Here is a 27,908-nt window from a genome sequence, read left to right on the forward strand (position 1 = left end):
ATTCGCTGTCACTTTTGATCAGTTTAATGCATCCTTGCTGAATAGAAGCGTTCATTTCTTTCCTAAACCTTTGAATAGTGTATATTCATTATTTGTGCATACAAATGTGCATACATTTACATAAAATCATCCCACAAAATGCACTTGCAATATGCTAAAAAGGATTATGCATAATAGTCAGTGGCATGCCTGTCACATTCATGTGCTCATTCATATCCTGGCAGTGCAGTATCATTCAGAATCCCACTTCCTGAGTAGCCTCCAGCTCCACACTTATTGGCTGGTCAGAGTGTTCACATGTCCCGCCCCCTTTGTTTGACCGCCTCTGCTACCCTGCACCCAATGCACTGTGCTGTTCCAACGAGAGACATCTCCTCCCAACTGCCTGCCAATGCAGCAAATGGTTGCACCTCACCTAACAGGCATAGGTCAGCTCTCTCGACCCAGTAGTACCAGCAGAACACCAGCAAAGGGTGTAGCTTTAACAGGGGTAAGTGTGTACTATTTTGCTCAGCACCTCTGAGTGATTCAGTAACCTTTTAAACCTTTTAAAGCAGAAGTCAGAGCCTAACCCAGATGACAAAGCATAAGATGTTTGATTTAATGTTGTGATGAGCTCTAAATGTTATGTGCCTTTAAATCTTAAGGTGTTTTGTCTGTTTAGAGTGAATGTGTATACATTTCCTCCCATGTGAGGCGGGACAGTGGTGCAGGAAATCAGAGTCATATGATAGTCAGACCCTGAGAGCAGAGCAGCAGAAAACAACAGAAACATGTTGAGTTTGTGATGTAGGGCAGCAACTGTACAGCAGTAAAAACAGCTTTTATTTTAGTTAAATGACTAAATGCATGCTATTAGTTCTGTTAAATATGTGTAAGTGATGCTTAAATGTTAACCATCCATTGAGAACCAAGTATGTTGTCTGTGTTCAGTGGATCCAGTCATGTATTCCCCTCAGAGCCTTCACCGATGGGGCATTACCCATAGCGAAAGTATGGAGCGTTTGGCCTACAGTCAAGGTAAGCCTCCAAAGCTTACTATACTAAGTTAAATTATACAAAGTAAATAAGTTATAGTTGTTTGGAACTGCAAGCCTATACTTTTGTAACTGGCATGCATGGTAACAAGGGGGAAAATCCCGACTCAGCACCAGTGAGGTGGTTGTCAGCAGAGGTTGTTAGCCTTCATTTTGAATTCTACCGTGTGAAAACTGTTGGAGTAGCACATGCACTAATAAAAAGGAGGCACTTTTTATTAACTAAAAATTTCATAGTGGGGATTTTGGTTCATTCCAGTGACCCGAATAACTAAAGAGTTCACTTAAAAAGGTTTTTGATTTGTTCAGTGGCCCTTTTTGCGGTTACATTGATAAGGTGTGGACACATTTACTGTTGTTTGGCAAATTTTCATGGACGAAATCCAGTCATTTCTTTATAGGAATCCACAAAATCAGGAATTTTTAGCGTGAGGGTGAACAAGAAATGTGCTTGGTTTGAAAATGACTTGTGTGAACCGTCATTAGCGTACTTTTTGCCTCATGTTTTTTTAATACTATGAATTTGGACATGCTGTGTTTTATTTACCTTGGAAGAGGAATGTTGGAGCTTGGTATGATGTCACACCCGAATTGACTGCCTTCCAGTTAACAGGTCAGAAAACTAAGATGGATGCATCCAGGCAGACCTTTGTTGTTCTTGCTCTTTTGGAATACAAATACATTAATTATACAATACTAAACAACAACACAATTATTTTTTGCACAGAAATGCCCGAGTAGCCTATCATGTCCACAAATCACCCGAGGTTGGCTAGTGCTGTGTGTACCACTGAGTTTATTGAGACACAGACAAACAGAAGTGCTAATAAACAATATATTATACTGTTTCATTATGGTTGATGCAGTGAGAAGCCATATTGGATTCTGAAGTTGTGGTGATTGCTGTCCTCCAGAGTTTCCCAGTCAAAACTCCAACTGAGGGGACGTTCTGGTTAAAAGTTCTTACTGGGAAGGACAAATGGAGCACACCAAATCCTACTCTTGTGGCTTAGCGTTTTTCTCACAGCCTTCTGTATAGTAGGGGAGAGCGCGGCACAACCTAACGCTTTTTGACTTTCTCAGTTTGTGTAAATCCACTTGGAATTCAAAGTATTTATTTTTCCCCACATTAATTTCACACGTCTAATACAATTATGTGGTTATGTTTCATTAATACAGTGTGTACTTTTCTCTTGATTTAACTGAAAGAATGGAAGTTGCCCTATAGGTGGGGTACATTGTGAGAGGAACAATGTAACGACCAAATGACAGCTTAAAATGTTATCTGATCTAATCAAAAAATATCCAAGACGAACTAAAATATTTTGTCAATAAAATACAATTATTAACTTTCCCCGATAATAATAGCCTATTAATAGCCTAATAATTTGTAATAATTAAAAACAAACCAATTTTTGAGTTTGATAACTAACGCAACGCAAAACACAGCTATACAGCATAGTTAAAAACATGATAATAATTAATAATTTCTGAACATTGATTATTTCATAATATTCCAGGACAATGTTCCATATAAGCGGTAGAGGGTAGTATATCCATACTCTTCCACTGAATTAGCCTACGTCTTTTTTAATGTAATGACACCACCCCTTTGCTGCAGACGGATCGTGCAGGAGTGCTCGGGTGTAAACAAATCTACAATCAAGCCATTTGTTCTTCAAAGATATGATGACCATATGAATGGAAAACATACGTCGCCTTTGGGGCGTTGACAAGCAACATCACATGGGAAAGCGCTTGAATTTCGTCGTTAACTGTTTATCAATGCCGCTCAGCACATCACCGCCGTGGTTGTTAGGCGAAGCATTATCCTAAACCGTATGATATTCACTTTAACGATGGCGACTCCTGCAGAACAGGACCTTGTGTTTGCGGAAGCGGAGAGCAACAAAGAGAGATCGCAAGTGTTCGGTATCCTCAGATTGCAGGAGGATAAATCGGCTGGTGAGAAAGCGAGCAGCGCTGCCATGAAATCTGGAGACGGGAGATGGCAGGCGCCCATATTCGCTTTAGCCAGAAAAGCGTCAGAAACCTTCTCGGGTGGCATTCACGTCCTGCCTAAAGTGATAGAGCCTAAAACTGCGCCTTTTTCAGAAGAATGGGGTGCCAAGGGTAGGTTATGGATGACATTAAAGTCCGTTGTTCAGATGTAACCTACGTGTATGGCAAGCCGGATTAACATTTATTGCTGGAAACTATCTAGAATCGAAGAAGAAAAACAGTAGAATTTATTTGTTTTTTTTATTGGCCTACTTATTTTTATTGATAAATAAATAATATACAATACTAATCAATATCCAGTTAGTTGTCATTGTTACTATTACAGTTGTATTGCAATTGTTGCTAATAGGTATTCGTTAATAGGCCTAGCCTACTTATAATTTAATAATCTTCACTTTAGCTTTTGTTCATTTTTCTGTTTATTTTGATATATTAAATTTTGTTCAATAAATATACTTTCATTAAAATGCTGAAACTAAATTATTTAAAAAAAATAAAGATTCTGAAAGAATTGAAGGAAATGCCATAGGTATTTAATACAGCTTTACAGTAGCAAAATAAATATTTTATTATATGATCAAAATCATATTTTGCATTATTAATATGGTGATTATCTCTAAGGTGGACACCCAACTTATATGATATCCGAATACCATATTTTTAAATATTCTTCCATCATTGAAAAACGTGCTTTAATTACCTTGAACAAAGACCTTTGTCTCAAAATACATTCAATAATTTGATTGATTCCCATTTGCTACATAAATCTACAACATTTGAAGATTTTTTAAATATTAGATCAAATCAGCGCAGAGTCAACTTTGCAGTGCTTTCCGCGATCGCGTCAAGGATTAGCCAAATTTCCACTTCAGGTGTTTTGCACTGTCTATTTTGCATTGTCAAACAAAAATAGATAATTTTAGGGAACATGCTAAAATGGCTTGCCATACGTCATTTTCCGAATGATGTCATAATAGCATGATGTCATGAAGAGTGCCTTGTTGGTTTGTATTCATTTGTGCACAATAAATCTGGGTGTTTTATAACTGCTAAGGGCCAGGTCAATCATATTGTTGATATGCAGAATGTTTTTATTTTAATTTTATTTTTTTATTGGTAAGATAGTCAGCCCAAATCAGTATGCTGTTGATTTGTCATGATTTGTATTTGTCCCCCTCCCATGAACAAAGACAAATAGATAGTGATACTGATAGTGAATGGATTAAATAATAATGATAATAGTAATAACAACAATAAAATAATAAGAGTTTATTAAACAGAGGATAAATTATATATTATTTAAGTTATTTACACCAGATATCTGATGGAATAAAGATTAATTGTCTAGGACCAAATAAAGTGGCAATGGGAACCAACAACATTAGTAGGAAGTAGATTACCAGTGTCAGGATGCTTGTTAGACAGGGCCTGTCTGAATATGTTTACATAAGAATTATTGATTAGCCTGATGGTTCAAACAGGGTCCAATGTATCACTAACTTACTTTCATTTGTGCAGTAAACACAAAACATAAAAAGGACTGCCTTTTAACAGTGCTGCTCTTAAGGACTAATGAATGACAGTACAGTCAAAACCAGTTACAGCACTTTAAGGGTTTGTTAAAATTTAAACTAAAAGTGTGGTCACATGTCAGTCCTAGGAAAACAGCCAGAGGTTGAAGTGCTGTGATGAGTTCAATGTGATGTTGTTTTTTATTTTAAATGAAGAACTTGATTTTGGCTATAATGATGTCATTTTTGGTATGATATATATTTGTCTGTGGGCTGTGTCTTCTAGCCTTTCGAGATCCTATGGCAATGGAACGAGCAAACTTGCTTAATATGGCTAAGCTTAGCATCAAAGGCCTGATCGAGTCGGCTCTGAGCTTTGGACGAACTCTGGACTCGGACTATCCGCCTCTGCAACAGTTTTTTGTTGTCATGGAGCACTGCCTGAAGCACGGTCTCAAAGGTATGGTCATCAGACAGCCACAGAGAACCATCTGTTTACCAATTCTCAATTAAAGTCTTATATGCTTGCTTTTTGGTAGGATAGCTGATTTAGTGTTAAATATTATCTGTTATCAATATCTCATATATATTTCCATTGGCCTATGTTAGTGTTAGGGCCCAGACATATAGCAGCAACTGTTATGCCAGTAACTTTATAAAAGGAAAAGAAAATGAGGAAATGCCTTTTTTTACTCATTCTCAGCTGCCAGATCACCTGAAGTTCTTGTCCAGTGAGCCAGTTCTGCCACAAAATTTGAATACTGTTTTGAATGGCGTTTCATCAAATTCTTTGCATGCTCTGTACGCCAGATCGTAGCCTTGAGTTGTTTAACAAACACGTTGGTCTCCATCTCCCAGTGAAGAAATCGTTTCTTGGTTACAACAAGTCGTTGTGGGGGCCTCTGGAGATGGTTGAGAAGCTGTGCCCAGAAGCAGGCGAAATCGCAGCCAGTGTACGGGACCTTCCTGGCCTTAAGTATGTGCAGTGCTAAACACAATTTTCTGCCTTACAGTTACATTAATTAGTTTGCATGCAAATCTGCAGTGTTTTAATTTTGTCTAAATTAATCTTTCAAAGACTCTTATACAAAAGAAGATCCACTATCTATCAAGTCCACTATTTTATAAATATACGCATGCTTTCTCGCACACATTCCCCGGTACACAGTTCCATTCAAAATAGGGAAGTGCAAATTTCAGTTCCTTGATAAAACTGAAACTTGCAACTGCAGGTTAAGCCTATTTCCAGAGTCATGCATATCACTGTCTATCTGTCTGCTTATCCTCAAAATGGTTGTATGTGTTTGTTAGGACGCCTCTGGGCAGAGCCAGAGCATGGCTGAGACTGGCGCTGATGCAGAAGAAATTAGCAGATTATCTCCGTCTCCTCATCACCAGGAAAGATATACTTAGGTTGGTTTTTTCAGTACCCTTAATTAATTATTTCATCCTTTGTCACAATAGTTGTGGTGGAGAATTGGTGATTAGAGAAGTGTTAAGATGCCTGAGATAAACTAGTTTTGTGTTTCCTGCTCAGTACATCAGAGTTTAGTGAACTGTGCTCACTAGAGGGTGTGCATCATATGTGTGCATCCTATGTAGCTGAGATACCAAAAGTATAGTTTTCTTATATATACTACCATTCAAAAGTTGGCGGTCATTAACATTTATTTGACCAAAAATACAGTAAAAACAGTAATATTGTGAAATATTATTACAATTATGTAATTATGTACAAAAATTTTATTTATTTCTGTGATGGCAAAGCTGAATTTTCAGCATCATTACTCTAGTCTTCAGTGTCACATGATCCTTCAGAAATCATTCGTTCTGCTGATTTGCTGCGCAAGAAACATTTCTTATCCTTATCAATGCTGCAAACAGTAGTGCTGCTTAGTTTTTTTGTGAAAACCATAAGACTTTTTCGTTGATGAATGGAACGTTCAAAAGAACAATATTTGAGATGAGAACTTTTGTAACATTGTAAAAATGTTGCAATTAATAAATTCAATGCATCCTTGCTGAATAAAAGTATATATACATAGATACTAGAGATGCACCGATTGATCGGCCAGGGACCAGCCAATTTTCTGCATGATCGGCCCTGATCAGTGATCGGCCGATCAGTCTCACGTGTCTCAGATTTTGAGCCGATCCGTCTACATGCGGCTGTGAGCACGAGCGCGGCAGCGACGTTGACGTCACAGCCATGCTCGCCATTTGTAAAACTTGTAAGGTTAAAATAAAACACGGGGGAACCACCATGAAAGCGCACAACACAACAAACCTAATTAGACAATTTAAACTCCATCACCCCGCGGAACATGCCCAGTTGGAAGAAGGTAACGCTAGTAAAGGTAAAACGGCTAAAGCTGGCCAGAGCTCAGAGCCAGCTACAGGTCTGCAGCCTCTCCTATCTTTCCTTGGTATAAGCAGCGAAAAGACCAAAGCAATTACAAAGAAATGATGGACTTCATGGCGCTGGATGATCAGCCGAACGCATAAATCGTCACTTCATGAGAATTTACCGTTTCATTTGAGAAAACGGTCATATCATGAACACAGACACTTAAGGGCAACAGCAACCCGTCAAAATAAAGGTTCAGTTTAAAAATTGACAGAATATATTGGGCTACTGTTGTAGCCTACAGTAGATTTAGCGCCAGCTCTATGTAATAATAATACGTCTCCTCTACTAATAATAATTATGCTTAAATGGTTGATTATTTTTCACTTTATCTTTTTTTTAATAAACAATATTTACTTTTAAACAGCATACTGCCTTTAAATGTTTATGTATTATTTACTTATAATGATTATCATCATAAATAATAAACGTACATTTTTTTTAAAATGGTTAAATAAATAAAAAAATATATATAAAAAACGTTTAGCTGTGGTACCGAAATTGGTACAGATTATCGTAAAAGTTTTATGGTATTGGTACCGACTACTGGAATTTTGGTACTGTGACATCCCTAGCTGGCAACATTTATTACCCAATTACTGAACTATTATTTGGAGGAGTATTGTACACTTCAGGTTTGTTCATTCATAGGATCTTTTGACTTTTGTAAGACAAGTAAAAAAGAGAAAAAGGTCAATTTATAATGTTTAGTTTCACAAAGCAAACTTCTTTCCAGGCATAGAATACTTCTTTTTTGAGAGTTGTTTAAGTGAGAGAAGATCCTGTTGTAATGTTTAATAATTTACTTTAGAAAAAAAAAAAAAAATTGCTTTGAAGAAAAAGTGGATTTTTGTTTGTATGATGTCAATTATAGTTCTTAGAAAGAAAATCGGAATCGACAAAAATCGGTAGAGATGCTCCGATCAGCGTTTTTGGGGCTGATCACCGATTACCGATCACCAAGATCATGATCTGCCGATTGCCGATCACAGAATGGCAATCTTTTATCTATAATCTTGCAGAGTTTGCACCATTTGTATAAATGAAACTAACTCTAAATTAACTGAGTCAAGATCTTGAAGAACCACCAAGTGTTTATTTTAGAAAATGAGATAACTTAAGGCTACTGTAGCCATCTTTCCCAAATAAATGTATATAATAAATGTATATAATTATCTCACCTAAATATTTGATCATGCAGTGCATTTTTGTTTTTAAAAACAATTTTTCAGGTAGGTCTAACACAGGGGTAGGCAAGTTCGGTCCTAGAGAGCCGTGTCCTGCAGAGTTTGACTCCAACCCTGAAAAACCCTCACCTGCCTGTAGCTTTAGTAATCTTGAAGACACTGATGAGCTGGTTCAGGTGTGTTTAATTAGGGTTGGAGCTAAACTCTGCAGGACAGCGGCTCTCTAGGACTGAACTTGCCTACCCCTGGTCTAACATTAGTATTGAGGTAAGAACTACTAAAGGCATTTAATAAGAAATCAAATGTAAATTAAAATTGGTCTTCCCTGAATAAATTAAATTAGATTAATCCTTACACTTAAGGTTGCAAAAGTTAGTCATTCAAGAGCAGTGAGTGTCATAAAGGTTCATCAAACAACACAAGACAAAGAGAAACTCAGAGACAGCAGCAGTTTATTCGACAGCTGTCACTTTAAGAGCGAACACGGATACGGTTACATGCAGTTGCACAAACGTTCACTCGCGAGTCACGACGGGGTTTGCGTGCATACTCGTCAAGACGGTCATTTAGTACATACATTTGTGTGTATCTGACCATTTCAGCGCAATTTGTACTCGCAAGCTTTTTGTGAGATGGCCTGTGTGTGTGTGTGTGTGTGTGTCTCTCTCCAGACCGTGCGCGCGAGTGCGGTTTAAACACTGGCAAGACTTAAAAATAAATGCAAATGATAAACTTTAGTGACGATGCGACACTGCCTCGATTGTGCAAAGTGGCAAATCCTGTGTCAACTGTGCAGCTCGATTTTAGATGCGATGCGCTGATGTGAAGCCATTTGAGCATTTTGAAAGGAAGAGAGAGAGCGTGAGATCATGAGATCGGCCTTTTTGGAGACCGCCGATCAATCATCCCAAAGCGATTATCGACCGATCGAGATCGGTTGCCGATCGATCGGAGCACCCCTAAAAATCGGTATCGGCCGATCTCATTAACAAAAAAATCGGAATCGGCCAAGAAAATTGCAATCGGTGCATCTCTAATAGATACCTCTATATACGTAGATATATATATATACTTTACCGCCACTTATTATTATTTTGATTAGCATTAAAATCTTTCTTACCCCAAACTTTTGAACACTATGGTCAGATTTTTTTGCTAGTTATGACTAGAATAGACCATTTGGGAGCTGATGTCACAGTTACGTCACTCCAGCTTCACACGCATTGTGGTGGCAGAAAAATAATAGGAATAAGAGAAAAATGTCTTGTGCATTTGGAGGTCAGAATCAAAATGAAAAAAAAAAGATGATCATCATTTTTTACAGAGTACTGTGGTTGAAGATACCATTTGAAGCTAAACGCCAACGTTTATGGTTGCAAGCCATTAAACGGACAGACTGGACTGGTGAAACCTGCGACAATAACCCTATTATTAAAGCATGAATTTGATGCAAAAAAAGGGCTACATAATATTTACATATTTTTATATCACAATTATGACTTTTTTCGCTCAATTGCAAGTTTATATCTCCCAAATCGGACTTTAGGACTCACAATTGTGAGTTTATATCACGATTCTGAGGAAAAAAGTCAGGATATTAATTCGATATTCTGAAGAGGGAAAGAAAGCAGAATATCGAGTTTATATCTTTCTATTCTTATTCAGAATTTGTGAAATATAAACTCGCAATTGCAAAGGAAAAAACGTCAGAATAATGAGATATAAACTCGAAATTATTACCTTTTTTACTCTTTTGTTTTCCGTGGCTTCCATAGACTGCCACTGCAGAATTGTCTTTATCTATCTACAGAATCTATCTGTATTTTTTTGTTTTGACACTCATAACCAATGATAAATGTCAATATGTTTGTGTGTGTGTGTTCAGTGAGTTCTATGAGAACTCAGCAGTGATGCTGGAGGAGGAGGGAGCCGTCATCGTCGGTCTCCTGGTGGGACTGAACGTCATAGATGCCAACTTATGTGTGAAGGGCGAGGACCTCGATACACAAGTATGAACATCGTCTATTGGCCATTTTTATTAACCTGCCATCTAGATTCTGTTTGAGAAATATTAAGGTCTTGTATTGGAATTCACAGGTTGGTGTAATAGACTTCTCCATGTACTTGAAGAATGACATCGATGACTATAGAAGTGAAGAAAGGTAAAAATAAAAAAAAAGTTTACTTTGTAGACAATATACTTTAATGTGAAGGGACATTTAAGTGGATTAAAAGTGTGATTAATTTATAACATTAAATCATTATAATAACCATGATGTATTATTCTGTATGAATAACCATCATATATATTTTTTAAATAGAAATGGACAAATTGCAGCTATTTTGGATCAGAAGAATTATGTCGAAGAATTAAATAGGCAGCTGAAGTAAGTTCATGCTCTTTCTAAAGCTTTTGTGATATACTGTATTTAAGATGAGTGATTATTGCTTTTCAAAACAGATAATCCATTTCACCAAAGCACAACCTAGTGTTAATGAAATTTATTTAAAACTTTGTTTTTTAAGTTCTACAGTTCAAGGGTTACAAGGACGCGTGGAGTCGTTAGAAAAATCCAACTCCAAACTCATAGAAGAGGTAGTACTGTTAGATAAAAAAAGAAAGAATTAGTCTGATATATGGAATAGAAATATGCAATACTAACTATTTGTTGTCATCTCTTTTTTAATACAGTTGGCAATAGCAAAAAACAACATAATTAAACTACAGGAAGAGAACCACCAACTCAGAACAGAAAATTCTGTAATTCTTATGAAAGCACAACAGCGTCTTGAGGTATTGTTGTATTCTATGTTTTTTATATGTTTGTATTCATATTGTATACAGCGCGCATCTGCTACTATGCCATTCACAAAGGCAGATAGTAGTTAATGCGCACAAACATTTTTAAATATTTAAATTCATATAAACTTTATACTATGTGTCCCTGGTTTTTACCCAGCCAACAATTTTTGGTTCCCAGAATGTTCTTTTTTTTAAAAATAGAATGTTAGTTTTCTTCAATACGGTTGTCAAATCTATCCAAAGTCATATTTACTCTCACATCTATATAAGTTATAAGTAATTATAAACGAATGTTAGTCAGTCAGCCAGTGAAACAAACCCACAAATTTATGATTTCTGTGCTTTTCACACTATGCCAACCCTGACCTGCCCTGTTTTGGTTGATCTCATTTCAACATAATTGCTGTATTAAACTAATTTCAGAGCTCTGTATAGGTCATTACACAAAAACATCTGCAACCTTTTAATTGGAAGATAAATAACCATTAGGGAACGTTCGGTATAAGTTATTTAAAAATAACCTCCCTGCAGCATTCTGGGAACGTTACTTTATGGTTACAAAAATTAAAGAAACGTTCTAGAAACATTATATGTTATATGTGACGTGAAATGTTATATAAAAAAACTAAACAAAAAACAAACCAAATACTAATGTTAGGGGAACGTTCTGTGTTTGCTAGGTATGATCCCCAAAATCCCCCCATGAATATTAGAAATGTGTGTAAAATATTATCTGCATAATATTTGGATTTTCTAAAAATAATAATAAAGTATATTCCCTGAACTTTTCTTCCCCTATCACCCCTTTTGCCTTCTGAAAACATTATCATAATTGCAGTATTTCAACCATACATTATATTCACTATCTATTCTCTCTATTCAGCTTGCAGAAGGAGATTTGAACTGTGAGCTGGATACGTACAAGCAGTCAAGGCAGGGCCTGGATGAAATGTACAACGAGGCAAGACGCCAACTCAAAGAGGAATGTCAGCTCAGACAGGTCTGCGTTAATATAAAAAATGTACCCGCTGTTCAGATTGTGCAGTGGCCCTTGGAAGAGGTCAAACCTGTTTTGTATTTTTTGTAATGTATGCTCAAGGATGTGGAGAACGAGCTGGTTGTGCAAGTGAGCATGAAGCAGGAGATGGAGATGGCCATGAAACTGTTAGAAAAGGACATCCATGAAAAACAAGACACTCTGATTGGACTTCGGCATCAGTTAGATGAAGTTAAAACCATCAATGTGGAGATGTACCAAAAAATGCAGGTAAAACATATTTTATTAAGAGTTCTTCTCAATTTGTGGTTAAAATATGTTGTAATCAAGCTACTTATAATCATCAACAGTCTTCAGATGACAGCATGAGACAAAAAAATGACATGATCGCACGGTTGGAGGAGAAGACCAATCAGATAACGGCAACCATGAAACAACTAGAGCAAAGGTAAGAATCAGTTCCTAATTTATTTACGGTCATGTCGAACGTAACGTTTAGTCATCGTATTCCTGAAGTGCATTCAGAGCAATTTCAATCGTTTTTGAGTGTTTCAAGTGCTTTGTTTAGCCGGATTTCTAACCTTGCATTAATACAATGTGTATAAAACTTTTATCTAAAACATTTGTGGTCAGTTCAAAGTTTAAGGAATCTTTTGTTTCATTTCAAATGAAGGATTTTATTTGCAGAATGCAGATAATAGAATATACACTACCGTTCAGAAGTTTGGGGCCAGTAAGATTTTTTAAATTGATCAAAAGTGACAGTAAAGACGTTCATAATATTACACAAAAACATCAAGAACGATTTCATGTGATGCTGAAAACTGTAGGCTTTGCCATCGCAAGAATAAATTGTAATAATATTTCACTATATTACTGTTTTACTGCATTTTTGATCAAATAAATGCAGCCTTGATGAGCATAAGAGACTACTTATAAAACGTATTGTTTCTAAAAAATCTTACAGACACCAAACGTTTGAACGGTAGCATACCAGTGTAAATGCATTTCAGGATATGATATCTGCTTTTACAGACTAAATCAAATTAGTGTGCATTGATGGTGTCAGATCCATCAGTGCTTTTGTTTCGTGAGTGGAACTGGTTTTCAGAGTGTCTGGAAGTGTCTAGATACCTGATAGCATGCTGTGGACTTTGCATGCTTGACTTGAAGGCTCATTGAATGGCTTTCTCTCATCTAACAGCTCATCCTTTAGCATCCGTGTTATTTTCGTGTGGTGACGTGGTGCTGTCATGTCCACTTCTCTGTACACATAAATCATCCTTCCCTTTCTTCTCCGTTGATTTATCGCCATCGTATTTCTGATGTTTTATGACTGCACTGCTTAACAAGTTCTTAAAGCTTTGAGATGAATTTGAAATTCACTGATATTTACATCCTCTTTCCCTTTTTGTTCCCCTTTTCATTTCTTTTTTGTCATCATCTCCCTTCCTCTAATTCCATGATTTTCTACAAATAGCGACAAAGACCTACTCAGCCAGACAAGAACTCTTGCTATGTCGTTTGTAAAATGCGCTAGCACAGATACTGAGCACCAATACAAACTTGTCAAAGATATTTCCTTCTGATATTAATATAAAATTGCTCTTTGTTACTTGACACTAGTTGTGTGGCGATATGCAGTGTTCTTAAAAAGTGACGAGTTGATCGTTTTCGCTAGCCCTTTTAAGTTTTATTTGATGATTACTGTTTTCCACATACTATTTAATAAGCAAATCTTTTTTGTGGTTCTATAGCATAATTATTTACCTGTAACATTTAACAATCAAAGAAACCACAAATATGACATGGCTTTTATCACAGTCTTCAATAAATTTGATGTTTTCAACTACTCGTACCGGTTTACTGTGAATCATTTGTCAAAAAAAGTTAAAAGACAGTTCACTCATATTACTTATGAATGGGAGAAACTGCAAAATATGGTAAATATGGTAAAAGAGCCAATTGCTGATTGGTAAAGTCATTGCGTCACTGCAGCTGCTGTTAGAAGCTCCGGTTCTAACAAAGAGTTGATTTAAATCTGGTTACTTTTACTTAAATTTTTTTTTACTTTTACTTCATTACACTGGGCAACGTTCCTCTCGTTACTTAAGTTTAATGCAAAACATGTTAATAAATACGTTATTCCAAGAGTGCGCTCTCTTTTTCTAGGGCATGAGCATTGCCCCATTCACAAATGAATCACTATTTTGAGTCGATTCTGTTCAAAGACTCAGTTTGAATGATTTTTTTCAGTTCCCTGTGCGCACTGAATCGTTTCTCACTCTGAGTCGTAAAAGGAAATGTAAGAACATCAAGAGCGTTGGATGAAATAGACCTAACGTTACAGTCAATGGAAAGCAAATCTGCAAATGCATCCTATTGTTTGCCAGCGATGAACATCTGATCTGTGTTTGCTGTTTGTGAACGAGCTATCTTCGATTTCAATTAATTCAGGTAATACATTTTACAACCAAGCATATTATTACGCCACGATACACTACTACAAAGTATGACATTACTAGTAATATTTGGACCTATACCTCAATTTATTTATCAATGAACACCCGCCCTTCCCACGGTAATTTGTGAGTATTGCGCAGTGGCAGTGATCTGTTCATCTTGAAAACGAATGTCTTTGCTTAGACACAGTTAAAGTGATAGTTCACCCAAAAATTACTTTATTTTGACATTGTCTAATAATCCTAAATATTATACTAAGCAAAGAATGTGCACATGCGCATTGGCTCGTCTAGCCTGAAAAATAAGCTTTTTGAGCATAAGAAATAACATTTATGGGAAAGTTCATGTCAGATCTTGTTGCTGATTTGAAATATGTTATTTAATTGTGAGTTCAGAAAGCAGTTTTTTTGAGATTCCAGGATTCCCCCATTCAAATAGATAGGACTTGGTCTTGTATGCCCAAAATAGCTTCCTGTAGCCGTTGCAATTATGGCCGCCGAGTGAACAGACTTTCCCTTATGAAATTTCAAACTCATTTCAACTTTCTGGCTTTTCAGCGCAACATTTCTGTCATTTGGCTCTGTTTTTGTTCCCGCTCTATTGTGGCTGTTGAATTATGGCCATCTTTTTATTTTTTATTTTTGTTGATTCAATACATTCCCGCCCATTCCATTAATTCAGAACCGTAGTTTTACCCAGTTGGTTTGAATTACACCAGATTGCAGGATGCCGAGAGGGAACGCGCCTGTGCCGAAGATGGGGTGCGCAAATTTAAGCAGGACTTCACGAACAAAGCTGACAGTCTCCAAAAGCAGATAGTCCAGAGAGAGAAGCAAATGTAAGTTTGTTCATGCGGCTCATTTTAAGTTAGAATTAACCACTGTGTCTCATTTATTTAGATGTTGAAGTGGAAAATAGTGCGATTTTAATTGACACTTTTTGTTTAGGATGCAGCTGGAAACGGACTTGAAAATAGAGAGGGATTGGCGGCAGACGTTAGAGAATGAATTAGAAAGAGAACGAGAGACCATCACCCAACTCGCCGCTGAAGCACAGCAAATCAACGGACTCAAAAAAGTAAGATGAATTGCTCTTTTCTCTTTTCATTTCAATGGCGAGAGAGATAAATCTAATATCCATTAAAGGGATAGTTCACCCAACTATGAATCAAATTCTAATGCTTGGATTAGCCTGAACTTTTGTAATATAACTCCGATTTTATTCGTCTGAAAGAAGAATGTTATATACACCTAGGATGACTTGGGGGTGAGAAAATTATGGGCTAATTTTCATTTTTGGGTGAACTTTCCCTTTAAGTCCACAATAAATCTGTATGAAGGCTAATGTGCGTCAAGTCAACCTTCATTTCTATATTCTATTTCTATTTAAAAACAACAAAAGTTGACCCAAAGTGCTTTACAGATCAAGCGAGATAAAAAAAAAATTAAGTAAAATAATAATAATTAACTATCAAAACATTTAAATACAAAATCATATATTTGATCATCTTCAAAACCTATTTGGTAATTTATTCGAAAGCCACAGAAAAAATATGCTTTTAAAGAAGATTTAAACAAGGCTAGCGATGAAGATGACCTCATATGGAAAGGACTATTCCATCATTTTAGGACCTATCACAGACCTGTCACCCTTAGATCTATAACGGCAATGAAGAATCTTTAAAAGCAGTGGGTCAGAAGACCTGAGTGCTCAGGTTGGAGAGTAAGGGTGTAAAAGGTCACTAATATATTGGGGCATGAGACCAAATGCCTTGTAAACAATAATCGGCAACCCTGAATTTCACCAGGAGCCAGTGTAGGGATGCTTAAACTGGGGAAATGTGATCCCTCTTTCTTAACCCTGTTAACAGCCTGGATGCTGCATTTTGGACAAGCTGTAGACAGAATAACGCGGTTTGGGGCAGACCAATATACAATGAGTTGCAATATTCTAACTTTGATCAAATATTTCCAAGTCAGTATGGGAAAGTAAATGCTTTATTTTAGTGATCGATCTCAGGTGATAAAAACTACTCTTGAAAACAGCACTGGTCTGCTTCTTGAAAAGTAAAGATGAGTCAAAAATCAATCCAAGATTCCTCACCTGATCGTGTACATTTGAAGACAATGGACCTAACTAGGCAACTAGGCCAGGTAAGAAAGTCAAAAGATCAAGACTTCAGTTTTGCTCCCATTTAATTGTAAGAAATTATTTGCCAGACAATTTTCTAATATCTTTGATGAACAATTCTTGTCTATACTCACTGGGAAATAAATTTGGTAATCGTCGGCATAACAGTGGAAAAATATGTGGTATTTCTGAAAAATAAAGCTCAGGGGAAGCATGTACAATGAAAATGACAAGGGTCCTAAAATTGAGCCTTGAGGGATACCACATTGTAGCTGAGCTAATGTAGAAGCGAACTTGCCTAAATTGACAGAGAAGGAAAACCACTGGAGGGTCGTCCCCTGGATGTCCACCATACATTCTTAACGATTTAGAAAAATATTATGGTCAATTTCGTGTATGATTAAATACGCTGCTCCGTAGATTCTTTGTTTGACTGAATGCCAAACTCCTGTCTTGGTATCTGATGCATCTTTTATGTCCTTTCAGGAGTTTCACAGGTTGCAGGATGAAAACACGCAGCTGAAGGGAATTTGTGAGGAGCAGGAACAGGCGCTGGAGGAACTGGGCTGCAAACTTAGCGAGTATGTACGATTTAAACATCAGTGCCATTTGGGAGCCTTCAAATCGTGTTATTTTACTGATGCACACATTTTTCTTGTTCAGGTCCAAGTTGAAAATTGAAGACATAAAAGAAGCCAACAAGGCACTTCAGGTTTGCATTGAAACATTGTTTGAGATTTAAAAAAAATAAAAAGGGAAAAAAAGTACCATGCTATATAAAGTATCAGAGTAATCTGAAAACACCACAGTGTTTTTTTGTAAGAAAATGATCTATGTTTTATCAGTCCATTTGTCCCACATGTTCATATTAATAAACAATGTATTTCAGGGTGGACAGGTCTGGCTGAAGGACAAAGATGCGACGCACTGCAAGCTTTGTGAGAAGGAATTTTCAATCTCCAGAAGAAAGGTCTGAACCTAAATTCAACTCTGTAATGCACAACAGCTGGCTGTCAGTTCTCACACATCCACACTAATTCAACTGCTCTATTTATGCACTTGAAACATTACCAGATGAGAATTAGATGACGCTTGAATGAAAGACTGAGTTTGCAAACCTTGAAGCTGTCATGAAATGAAAATTCATGTTTTTTAAATGCGTGTTATAGATCTTATTGTGAATGATTTATACATTTAAAAAAAATGTACCTCATAATCTGTAATCAAAATGTTAACTTGAGCTAAATTCACACTGTCAGTACAAATCTGATTATTTGTTTCGGATTTGTGACCCATCACCCCATGCCACTCTTTTGTTTTAAGGAACATCTGCATTGATTTCTATGGCAATGATGTTGCGTTGATAGCCAAAAACAACAACCGCAACATGCTTGCAATACAGATGTCTTATTTACCACATGACAATATGTAGCCATCATTTAGTCATCTTTAACTCCGCCCCTTTCTTACAATCGACTGCAAGTTCACATTTATATCTGCCTCCATCCAATCAACAACTGATGGATTGAACCAAGCTGCCACTCTTCATCTTTTCTTTTGTATATTCTTTGTTTCATTCCACTCAGATGTACATCACAATATGGAAGATCTGTCGCTACTTCCGTTACATTGCGACTGTTCACACTAAGAACACAAGCAAGCTTCGGTTATGCCACTTTAAAGGCTCAAGCTCTTTAAAGTTGATTCTGACTGCTTTATCATTCATCAGCTGGAAAAATAGTTCTGAAAGTGATTCCAATGATATCGTTCCTGTGTCATATCATTGTAGTGTGGACTTCCCTATTCTCATAGAATTAGAATGATTATCAAAGCATGAGCCTTACATTTATCATCCATGGTGTGAATGGGCCTTTACTCTGAAAAACAACTAAAGGTAAATTCCCCAGAGCATGTTTGGATGAATCCCAGAATATCATTTGTAAAGATTCATTTTGAGTCTGATCCAAAACAAAAGAGACAACTGGCCCTTTAGTTGAAAGCTCTCATGATCTCTTGCTTGTCTTTGTTTGAACAGCATCACTGCAGGAACTGTGGGGAGATCTTCTGCAATGCCTGCTCAGATAATGAGCTGCCGCTCCCCGCTTCACCCAAACCCGTGAGAGTCTGCGACACCTGCCACGCGCTGCTCCTCCAGCGCTGCTCCTCCAATGCAACATAAGATAGAAATGACAGCACATCGCCACAAGGGCCAATATCAGCTTTAAATCGGACACTGCGCTGCCCCGCATCGTCAAAGTGACCAAAATGGATGCACCCGTTTCTCTGTTTGAAGTTTACATTTCACATAGGAAAAAGCCTTTCGCCACAGAGCAAACTTAATGGCACTTGTGCAGATGGCCAATGCAGTGTTTGTGCCCAATGAAAGAAATGATTTTACAAATGGATTAATGACTGAATCCCTCCATCTGGGCTGCAAGTAGACAGATTTTGATTATTTATATTAGTACAACACTCCCATGCACTGTAAATATACTTTTGATATATGAAGGGTGAACAGGTTTCATTCCTCACGAGTCATAAGTAAGCAAATGCAGTTATTTAAAGGGATATCGTTTCTTGATATTTCAAATTCAGTTGAAAGAACCATACATTCATGTGTGCCTGTATAACAAGCCAAACTGATAAACGGGGATTTGACATTTCCCTGAATCTTGATGGGCAAAACAATGTGTGTGTGTGTGTATACAAGTAAAAATGTTGTCAGTGCCACTCAAGCATGACTGAGATAGATTCACGTCAAATAGCACAGAAATAATCTTCTGAATATGGTGTTCAGGTTTTTTGTCTGCAGTGCTGTATTATTTCACAATTGTAGATTTATCTTGGTACAGAACTGGAACACTACTCACTTTGAGTATTTGTGTTAACTTTTGTCTATAAAAAAAAATCAAGATACAACTGTTAACTTAAATGTGAGATTTATGTATGAAATTGTACATATGCCTTAAACCACTAAAGTTGATTATAATTCCACTTGTGTGATGGATCTTATAGGACCTTAGTATTTAGGTGCTGCAGTACATATTTTACACACTACTGTTCAATCTGGGGTAAGTATGAATACATTTTTTCTTTTTTGAAGGAATCTAATACTTTTATTCAGCTAGGACACTTTAACCAGTGTTAAATGTATGTAATAAAAGTCAGAAAAACATTTCTTTTTAAATGTAAGAGTTTATTAAACCTTTAGACCTTTTGTATGCGTTTTTTATCGAGTATCAAATTTGATACATCAGGCTTTTATGGCTTAAATAGTATGATATAGGAGAATATGGAGTTCAAACTCACAGAGGAAAAACATAAAACTGAGAAAAATGCAATTTTATGCAGACTGCTTGCATAAAATGCATATAAATATCAGTTATCACTGTATCTCCCAATAATATAAATGTAATAGATTGTGAACAGGTTCATGTTGATAATTTGGAGGGCTCGAAATATATAGTAGGCTTTATAGGGTTAAAGCAATCAAAAGTGACATTAAAAACAAGCAGAAGAGACTCATTACCGGCCCCCAACATTTAAACTGTAGTGTAAAAAACTTGAAAACAAAACAAATAAGCTACACAAATCTTGTGCACTGGAAAACAATATAAATTGTTGCCATATGTTCGATCTAGCTCTAATCAAAACCAAGATAGCACACTTTATATTCTTACATGACAGTTGCCTTCAATGAACATTCTCTGGTTACAAATAAAACATATCAATAAAAGGTTTTATTCCATAGATGTGTAAATTTCACAGGTTTCAATTAGAAATTTTACTGAGCAGCAAAAACAGGTAAACATCCAAAATGATGTTATTGCTTTAAAAGTGCAATCTCACACTCAAAACTTGTGAATCAAGCTATTCATAACCATTTTTGAGTCAAAATACATACAAAGAGCATATCTTAGACCAACACAGAATATGTAATATAAAATTCAATAAGCAAAATGTACAGTAGCCGGTCAATATATATATATATGCAACTGCTCATACTCTTCAAGCCTTGAAAATATTTGTCCATATTTCATCGGAACATGTAAAAACATTTTCGTACAAAAAGATCTTCCAAGCTGGAAGCTCCAACTTTGGGTTGAAAAGTGCATGTATTGAAAGCATCCTCAGTACATCCCCCTTAGTCCACTTCCTTTAGAGCCCATGCCACCAGAGTTGCCATAGAAACCTCCTCCGCGGCCTGGCCCCAAAACAAAAGACTAACATTTGAATGTTGTCTTCACACCTTCTCATACACTTTAACAAAACTATTACATAATAACAAACTCTATGTAGTCATACTAACCCATCTCAGACGGCCCACTTGAAGTTGAATTCAGGAAAAGCTCAATGTAACGATGCTCTACACAGAGGATGCAATGATGATTGTGATGCAAAAAACAAACAAAAGCCCCGTTTCCACCAAAATTACCTGGAACTAATTGTCCCAGGAACTCTTTTCCCCCCAAGACCTGCTGCTGTCTGCGTTTCCATCGCAGTCCAAAGTACCGTGAAGATTAGTCCTGTGACGTAGGATTGCGTGTGACTTTCCAGAGCCCATTGAATTTCATCCTCCGCGAATAAACTCAATAAAGCCTGAATCTCGTCGTCTGTCCTTCGGTCGCATTTTTTAAACTCTATTTTAGATTCGAATAGCAAACAACTCTTACTGCGCGAACCGCAACAGACTTTTAGGTTGAAATAAAATGCTGCGTGAGCTCAACCAATCAGCATGTTCAGCGCCCAAGTCCCACCCCTGAAAGTTCCTTAACTTTGAAAAAGTACTACCTCGCGAGCAGGGCCATTTTGAGGGGGAAATGTTTACCCGGAACTTTATTTAGACCCCAGTTCCAGCGGTCGAAACACACAGTACCACCCCAAAGTCCCTAGTTCCTGGGGAAAGTTCCTGCGGTGGAAACGCGGATAAACATATGGACAGAGTTTTGGAAATGGAGACAAACTTACGCATATGATTCTTGTCTTTTGACATGGCAGACACAGCATCTTCATGAGATCTGAACTCAACATCTGCCTCTCCTGTAGACTTTCCATTGGGTCCTACATCAATGTGCACCCTCACAGGGATCAACGGGGCAAAGAACTGAAAAAGGCACGAGGGCAATAACACTTTTACTTTAAACTATTGCAAGGATATAGCCACAAGAAATGGCAACACTGTGGTGTTTCTTACATGTGCAATATCTGCCTCTGTAGCACGGAACGGTAGGCCTCTCATGTGCACGAAATGGCCGCTGTGAAAGCCTGAGTTTGAATCGTTGCTGTAACCATGACCCCCCATTCCTCCTCTTCCTCTATCACCACGCACACGCTCTTCAAACATGCCGTTACCAAAGCAGTAGTTGTTACAGCCATTGTAGTTGTCAAAGCCACCATATCCTTATGAAGGAGAGACAATGCAATACTTTATAATCGAAACAATAATCGACAGTCAATAATAGCTAAGTCACATATCATCATTTCCTGTCAGCAAATACGCAACCATTCAAATGTTTTCGCAGAAGTCTCTTATGCTCAACTAGACTGCATTTATCTGATCAAAAACAGTATAAAACAGTAACACTGTTAAATATTACCATAAGCCATTTTTTTTTAAATAATTGTTTTCTATTTGAATATATTTTAAAATGTAATTTATTCCTGTGGTGCAAAGCTGAATTGTTAGCATCATTACTCCAGTCTTCAGTGTCACATGATCCTTCCGAAAGATCATTCAGATGTTTCTGTTTAAATGGTGATACATTTAAAGGGTTAGTTCACCCAAAAATTAAATTTCTTCCATTAATGACTCACCCCAATGTTGTTCCAAACCCGTAAGACCTCCGTTGATCCTCGGAACACAGTTTAAGATATTTTAGATTTAGTCCGAGGGCTTTCAGTCCTTTGAATGTAAGTCTGTGCACACTTTGCTATCCACGTCCAGAAAGGTAATGAAAACATCATCAAAGTAGTTCATATGTGACATAATTTGGTTAGTTAGACTCTTTTGAAGCGTCGACAATACATTTTGGTCCAAAAATAACAAAAACTAAGACTTTATGAAGCATTGTCTTCTCTTCCGGTTATGTTGGAATCCGCGTTCACGAGGCCACAGTGACGCTGCTGACGTAAGACGCTGTGACGTGTTATCTGGTGCGATAGCAAAGTGTGCACAGACTTACATTCAAAGGACTGAAAGCCCTTGGACTAAATCTAAAATATCTTAAACTGTGTTCCGAGGATCAACAGAGGTCTTACGGGTTTGGAACAACATTGGGGTGAGTCATTAATGGAAGAAATTTCATTTTTGGGTGAACTAACCCTTTAAGGATTCTTTGATGAATAACAAAAAACAGCATTTATTTGCAATATAAATCTTTTGTAACATTATACATGTCTTTACTGTCACCTTTGATCAATTTAATGTAACCTCGCTGAATAAAAGTATTAATTCAATTTATATAAAAGAAAAATCTTACTGACCCCAAACTTTTGAACATCAGTTACTATCCATCTTTAACCTAGCGAGAGTTAATTAATATAATAAAGATGAATAAAATAGCATACCGCCACTGTAACCACCTCCGCTGCGTATCTGGTCCAGGACGGCACCTCCCCTTCCAGGCCCGGGCCCAAAGAAGCTCCCGCGTCCCATTATGGGTCTGTCATATGGACTAGGCCTCTGTCCCATCATCCTCCGGGGTACTTCGTAGTAAGCACGCATTTCATTTCGGCTGCTTTTGAATATCTCTATGTACCTGAGTTTATTTTGAAATGCAATGCGTTAATGAACTTACAGGCTGCTGAATGTTTAACAGAAATGAGGAGAGGAGAGACAGTATTTGGGGCCCAGTGACTAATTTCATCACAATAACTGACAATTTATCATCACGTATTGACCAGAGGGAGAAGTAATAAGTGTCTGAAATGCTGCCCATACTATAAAGACCTGTTCACACCAAAAACGATAACTACCACATTACAACTAACGGCACAGAGAAACAATATTGTTGGAATCACTTTCAGAATGATCTTTCCACTGTCGTTCTTGGTGTGAACGGGCCTTAAGTTTTGAAATTTAACTGTATCTAAAGGTCATTTTTAGACCGAAACAGAATCTTAAAAGTATATTAGAGTGCCTGTTATAAAAAAAGGCTCCATTGCTTCTGCAGTACGTGTTGCCCAACGACATTAAGAAATCATATTTCTGCTGATTGCCTATTTTTTTGCCCCCTTATGACAGTGTTAGGGCTGCACAATATATCGAAATTATCGAAATATCGCAAATGTACATATCGCAATATGCATATTGCAAGGGCACGCAATATCTGAATGATTTTAATAGGCTACTTCAACATTGTGAAAATTGTATGTTTTACGTCAACGCATATAGCAGAGAATAGACTGGGCACATGACTGTTACTTATGTGACTTGCTTGACGTTAAAAAGAGTTATTAAACACAATAACTTGCGAAAAACAACTCCTTGCAGTCTCGTGCTGTCTGCCACGCACATCAAAACGTGCGCACAAGCCGTTCTTTTTTTCACGTCTTGTTACACACTCGAACTGTCAATGCTTTCTTTTCCCAGAACCGATGCGTTCTTTTTCCAGAAAGAATGTGAAACACTTAAATGGTATCATTCTCAGTTTTTAAATATTTTTTTAAATACAATTTAAATAGATATTGTATCGCATATCGAATATCGCATTATTAAACAAAGATATCGCAAATCGCATCTTTCTTCAATATCGCACAGCCCTAGACAGTGTAATGTGAAATTAAACATTCCAAGTGTAATAATATGTTCAAACCATCTTTTTCCAGAGCAGAAAGATGCATGACCCCCCACCCCACATTTAGAGATAGCATTAACATCCAGCCCAGTCTTGCCGGCCCCACCTGTGCCCTATTCTTTCCTTGTGTTTCCCCAGAGCCTTTTCTGCTATCTCCTTTGAGGCAAACTGCACGAAGGCTTCCCCTGTGCTCCTCCCCTGGTAGTCCATCGGCAATGTTATCCCATTTGGCACGATTTTCAACCCTTTAACCCAAGGACAAATAACCCCACATGGGGAGACATGTTAAAGAGCCGCAACATTCTCATCTAAAGAAAAGACATCCCCCCAGTTGAGCCCCTAAATCATTCCCTATGGTAGACAGAAATTCCTAGAGCACACCAGGATAAATCCATGAAATTATAAGACAATAAATCAAGAAATCATAGCACAGCTGTCTCAAGGATGCTGGCAACATATAAATAACATTAAAAAAAACAACCAGAACATGCTCATTAATAGTTTGATATGAGAGTTAGAAGAGTACATAAAAATAAAAAAAACTTAAAAATATGATCTGACTGACTATATACATATAAGGTATACTTTCGCAGGAAGCACTGACACGATTCAAACACCACAACCCAAAAAATATTTCCTAGCTATACCTGCAAGTCTAGGAAATGCTGAAGTTAAACAACAGATGTACCTGAAAAGAACTGTACAATTTCTTCTTTACTGCAGCCGAACGGCAGTCCTCTAAGACGCAACAAGCAACCGCTGCTGCCGTCATAGTCTGTGGGACCGGAGCGTTTCAGCACCCAATCCATCTCACTACGGTTTGACCTGAACACTATGGGAAGGGTCAAAAGGCAGGTGTTATATTTTAACACAAGTACAAATGTGCAGACATCTCTTCTGATTTAACTCATGCCATTTGAAATCGCACTTGTTGTTGTTTATCAGGAATTGATTGGTTCGTTGTGATTTCTAATTTCTGCAAAATCATGCGAGTGACAGGTTGTTGGAGGAGAAGTTTTGATCAAATATTACGGATACGTGAATGTAAAAAAAAAAGATGTGCACACATAAATCATTTATAATAAACACCGCAATAATCCATAAAAAATAAGAATGGTTAATGTTGGTTTCATTGTGACTGTAAATACAATTATATGACAGAATTTTCTATAATGCGGACAGGAGTGTACCTTCGATATAACGGTGACCCATGTATTTGCGATCTTTTGCCAAAGCCCTTTTAAAGTCTTCTGATGTCTTCAGCTCCACAAATGCCTCTCCACTCGGCCTTCCCTCTTTGGAGAAGGTAAAACACACCCCATTGACTTTCCCTATAATGTCACAATCTGGAATTAACAAAGAAAATGACAATCGGCTCTCTTTTTCTTCAAACTCACACAGAACGATACAAAAGATGCTTTTAGTTTGAGTGTTTGCATACCAGAGAAAAAGGAGGCCACTTCCTCCTGTGTGCATGACCAGGGTAAACCACGGATCCGCACCACATAACCTTCATCATTATGAGACATGTTTACCTTGTCAGGTCTGTATCTGAAAAACAAATTCGTGTAAAACATGTGCCTCCAAACCCAGTGAGTTGCCTACCAAGATAGCACTGTCACTACTCGATCTCAATATATTTTGCATTAGTCTTGACAACTTGACAGTGTATCATATCAAACCCAGTAAGCTGCCTACCCAAACATCATTTATGGCCATCCCCGGAACGTTAGAACGCTAAAAATGCTATCTAGGTAGGCAGTTCACTATGTTTTGAGACAAAGCCATGTTGTCAAAAGTCAGAGGCTTCAGTCAACAGATAAAAATACAAACAAAAATGACATGTCACACAAATGCAGCGTTATGGTGTAGTTACTGGCTAGTAGTCAGTAACGTTACTCCTCTAACTGACCAACTGGCATCTTATATTAGACGAATTAAGTTAGTTAGCTAGCTAGACAACCTTAGTTACCCGGTATGTCAAAATAAAATAGGCTTATAAACTTAAGAGCAGGCTAACATGGTAAATGTTATATAGAGCATTTCAAAAGCAGGTCGGTCTTGTGTCAAGCTAAACGTAGCCGACAGCCGAAACTGGCAAGTGAACTTTAATCAAAACGACTTTAACATTAGCGAGATATTCGTACTACACAGTTTCTAGACGAAAACCAGCACTTCCGCGATCCAAAGTACACTAAATATATTTACTATTAAATGTAAAGGATCAACTTATACATACATAGTTAAATATGAAGTAATATGTACATGAATATCGAATAACTTCTCACCGTCAAGCGCCTGTCCTCTCAGGTAACCCTGAACGGATAGTCCTGTAGTCCAGATAGTCGAAGTCTCGCGAGAACGCGCCTGTCAGAGGACATTGACCTCGCTGCAGGCACGCAGAACGATCTGACGTGTGAGGCGAGCAGTGGCTCCAAGCGCATGTGGCACGAGCATCACGGAGGATTGAGGAATCATCACATGTAGGGTTATACTTAAACCAGTATAATACTGCAATGTGGCACATTCGAACGCTCCAGACTCATAAACGTGCCAAGTGTACTACCGCGAGAGAATCTGCAGCTCTATACAAACAAACACAGCTGTGGAAGTAAAGAAAGCCAGTGAAGATCATTAGAACTATCCATACTGGCATAGAGTTGGTTTGAGGTTGGACGTTATGAATGTCCATTTACACTTTAATGCAAAAAAATATATAAAAAAAATTCTATGTAAATCACGGAAATAAATGTAAATAGAAATGTAGAGTTTTTTACAGAGTAACAGTGATTTGAATGAATTTATTAATATTGAGAAGAGGCTCTCCTGCTACATGTAAGTTAACAACTCTTTCAATAGTTTAGTGGGTATTGGAACTAATAAACATGTTTTTGTTTTAGATGTAGACCTAATAAGTTTATTTAACTCTTGTCAAGCACTGCAATTGTTCTTGAGGGGCAATAATTGAGGTTTAATCATAAAATACTGTTTAAGGTTGTACATTTATATTTGTATTTCTGATGCTTTCGATGTTCTTAGTCATTACTACTAAACTGTATAGAATATTTTGTTCAGTTGATGTTTGTTTATTTGTTAATCTGGTCACTGTATTAAATAATAACCTTGGATTGTTTTGATTATTTTATTGGTTTATGGAGATGCTCAGCCATTATAGAGCCTTTTTATAAATATTAAATAATGATCAATTTTTTTATTAAAGAAGTTTTACCACTGGGATACATGGAGATGCTCTGAAGGATAAACTTGACTTGCACGTCCCACTTGGGCAAGTGCCACATACACACTATTTTACAACTTAATCCGCACACACTTATCTATCTAAATGGGGAGATTGCATAGACTTCTAGACTTGAGTAAAAGTCTTAGAGTATCTGATTTTAACAGTACCTACTTAAGTATTTTACTCATACTGAATGTAGGCTGAGAAACTATAAGAAACTATTGATTTGTAAGATTAGAAATCGTGTTTATTTTCTAAAATCAAAATAAAACTAAACACCTCAATATTGCAATAAATCAAGGTCAACACAGCAG

The 27,908-nt window shown here is 37.2% G+C and overlaps 2 protein-coding genes across 13 annotated transcripts; one reads left to right on the plus strand and one right to left on the minus strand.

The window, feature by feature from the left end:
- The first annotated feature begins 344 nt into the window (after nucleotides 1-344).
- rufy2 (RUN and FYVE domain containing 2) lies at nucleotides 345-19,774 on the plus strand. 5 transcript variants are annotated; one of them, XM_079843121.1, is made up of 19 exons: nucleotides 345-490; nucleotides 934-1,020; nucleotides 4,857-5,030; nucleotides 5,429-5,546; nucleotides 5,882-5,983; nucleotides 10,050-10,173; nucleotides 10,262-10,326; nucleotides 10,486-10,551; nucleotides 10,691-10,760; nucleotides 10,857-10,958; nucleotides 11,851-11,967; nucleotides 12,067-12,234; nucleotides 12,315-12,412; nucleotides 15,146-15,265; nucleotides 15,375-15,504; nucleotides 17,044-17,138; nucleotides 17,221-17,269; nucleotides 17,447-17,527; nucleotides 18,593-19,774. In XM_079843121.1, exons 2-19 carry the CDS (start codon nucleotides 945-947, stop codon nucleotides 18,734-18,736), a joined length of 1,899 nt encoding a protein of 632 aa, XP_079699247.1. In that variant the 5' UTR covers nucleotides 345-490; nucleotides 934-944; the 3' UTR covers nucleotides 18,737-19,774. The 5 variants fall into 5 exon arrangements, with proteins under 5 accessions (XP_079699247.1, XP_079699250.1, XP_079699248.1 ...); XM_079843122.1 differs by lacking the exon at nucleotides 345-490 and having other exon boundaries at nucleotides 737-1,020; XM_079843120.1 differs by lacking the exons at nucleotides 345-490; nucleotides 934-1,020 and adding an exon at nucleotides 2,614-3,170.
- Nucleotides 19,742-26,722, minus strand: hnrnph3 (heterogeneous nuclear ribonucleoprotein H3 (2H9)). Of its 8 annotated transcripts, none has more exons than XM_079843125.1 (10): nucleotides 26,642-26,722; nucleotides 25,795-25,904; nucleotides 25,544-25,699; nucleotides 25,042-25,185; nucleotides 24,460-24,598; nucleotides 23,125-23,315; nucleotides 21,752-21,957; nucleotides 21,526-21,661; nucleotides 20,867-20,923; nucleotides 19,742-20,761 (listed from the first exon to the last, which is right to left on the minus strand). In XM_079843125.1, exons 2-10 carry the CDS (start codon nucleotides 25,880-25,882, stop codon nucleotides 20,688-20,690), a joined length of 1,191 nt encoding a protein of 396 aa, XP_079699251.1. In that variant the 5' UTR covers nucleotides 25,883-25,904; nucleotides 26,642-26,722; the 3' UTR covers nucleotides 19,742-20,687. The 8 variants fall into 8 exon arrangements, with proteins under 8 accessions (XP_079699251.1, XP_079699254.1, XP_079699252.1 ...); XM_079843128.1 differs by having other exon boundaries at nucleotides 25,544-25,684; nucleotides 26,642-26,708; XM_079843126.1 differs by having other exon boundaries at nucleotides 25,795-25,898; nucleotides 26,642-26,700.
- Between the last annotated feature and the right edge of the window lie 1,186 nt (nucleotides 26,723-27,908).

This window comes from Gobio gobio (genome assembly GCF_949357685.1).
Source record: "Gobio gobio genome assembly, chromosome: 18".
Lineage (NCBI taxonomy): Eukaryota > Metazoa > Chordata > Actinopteri > Cypriniformes > Gobionidae > Gobio > Gobio gobio.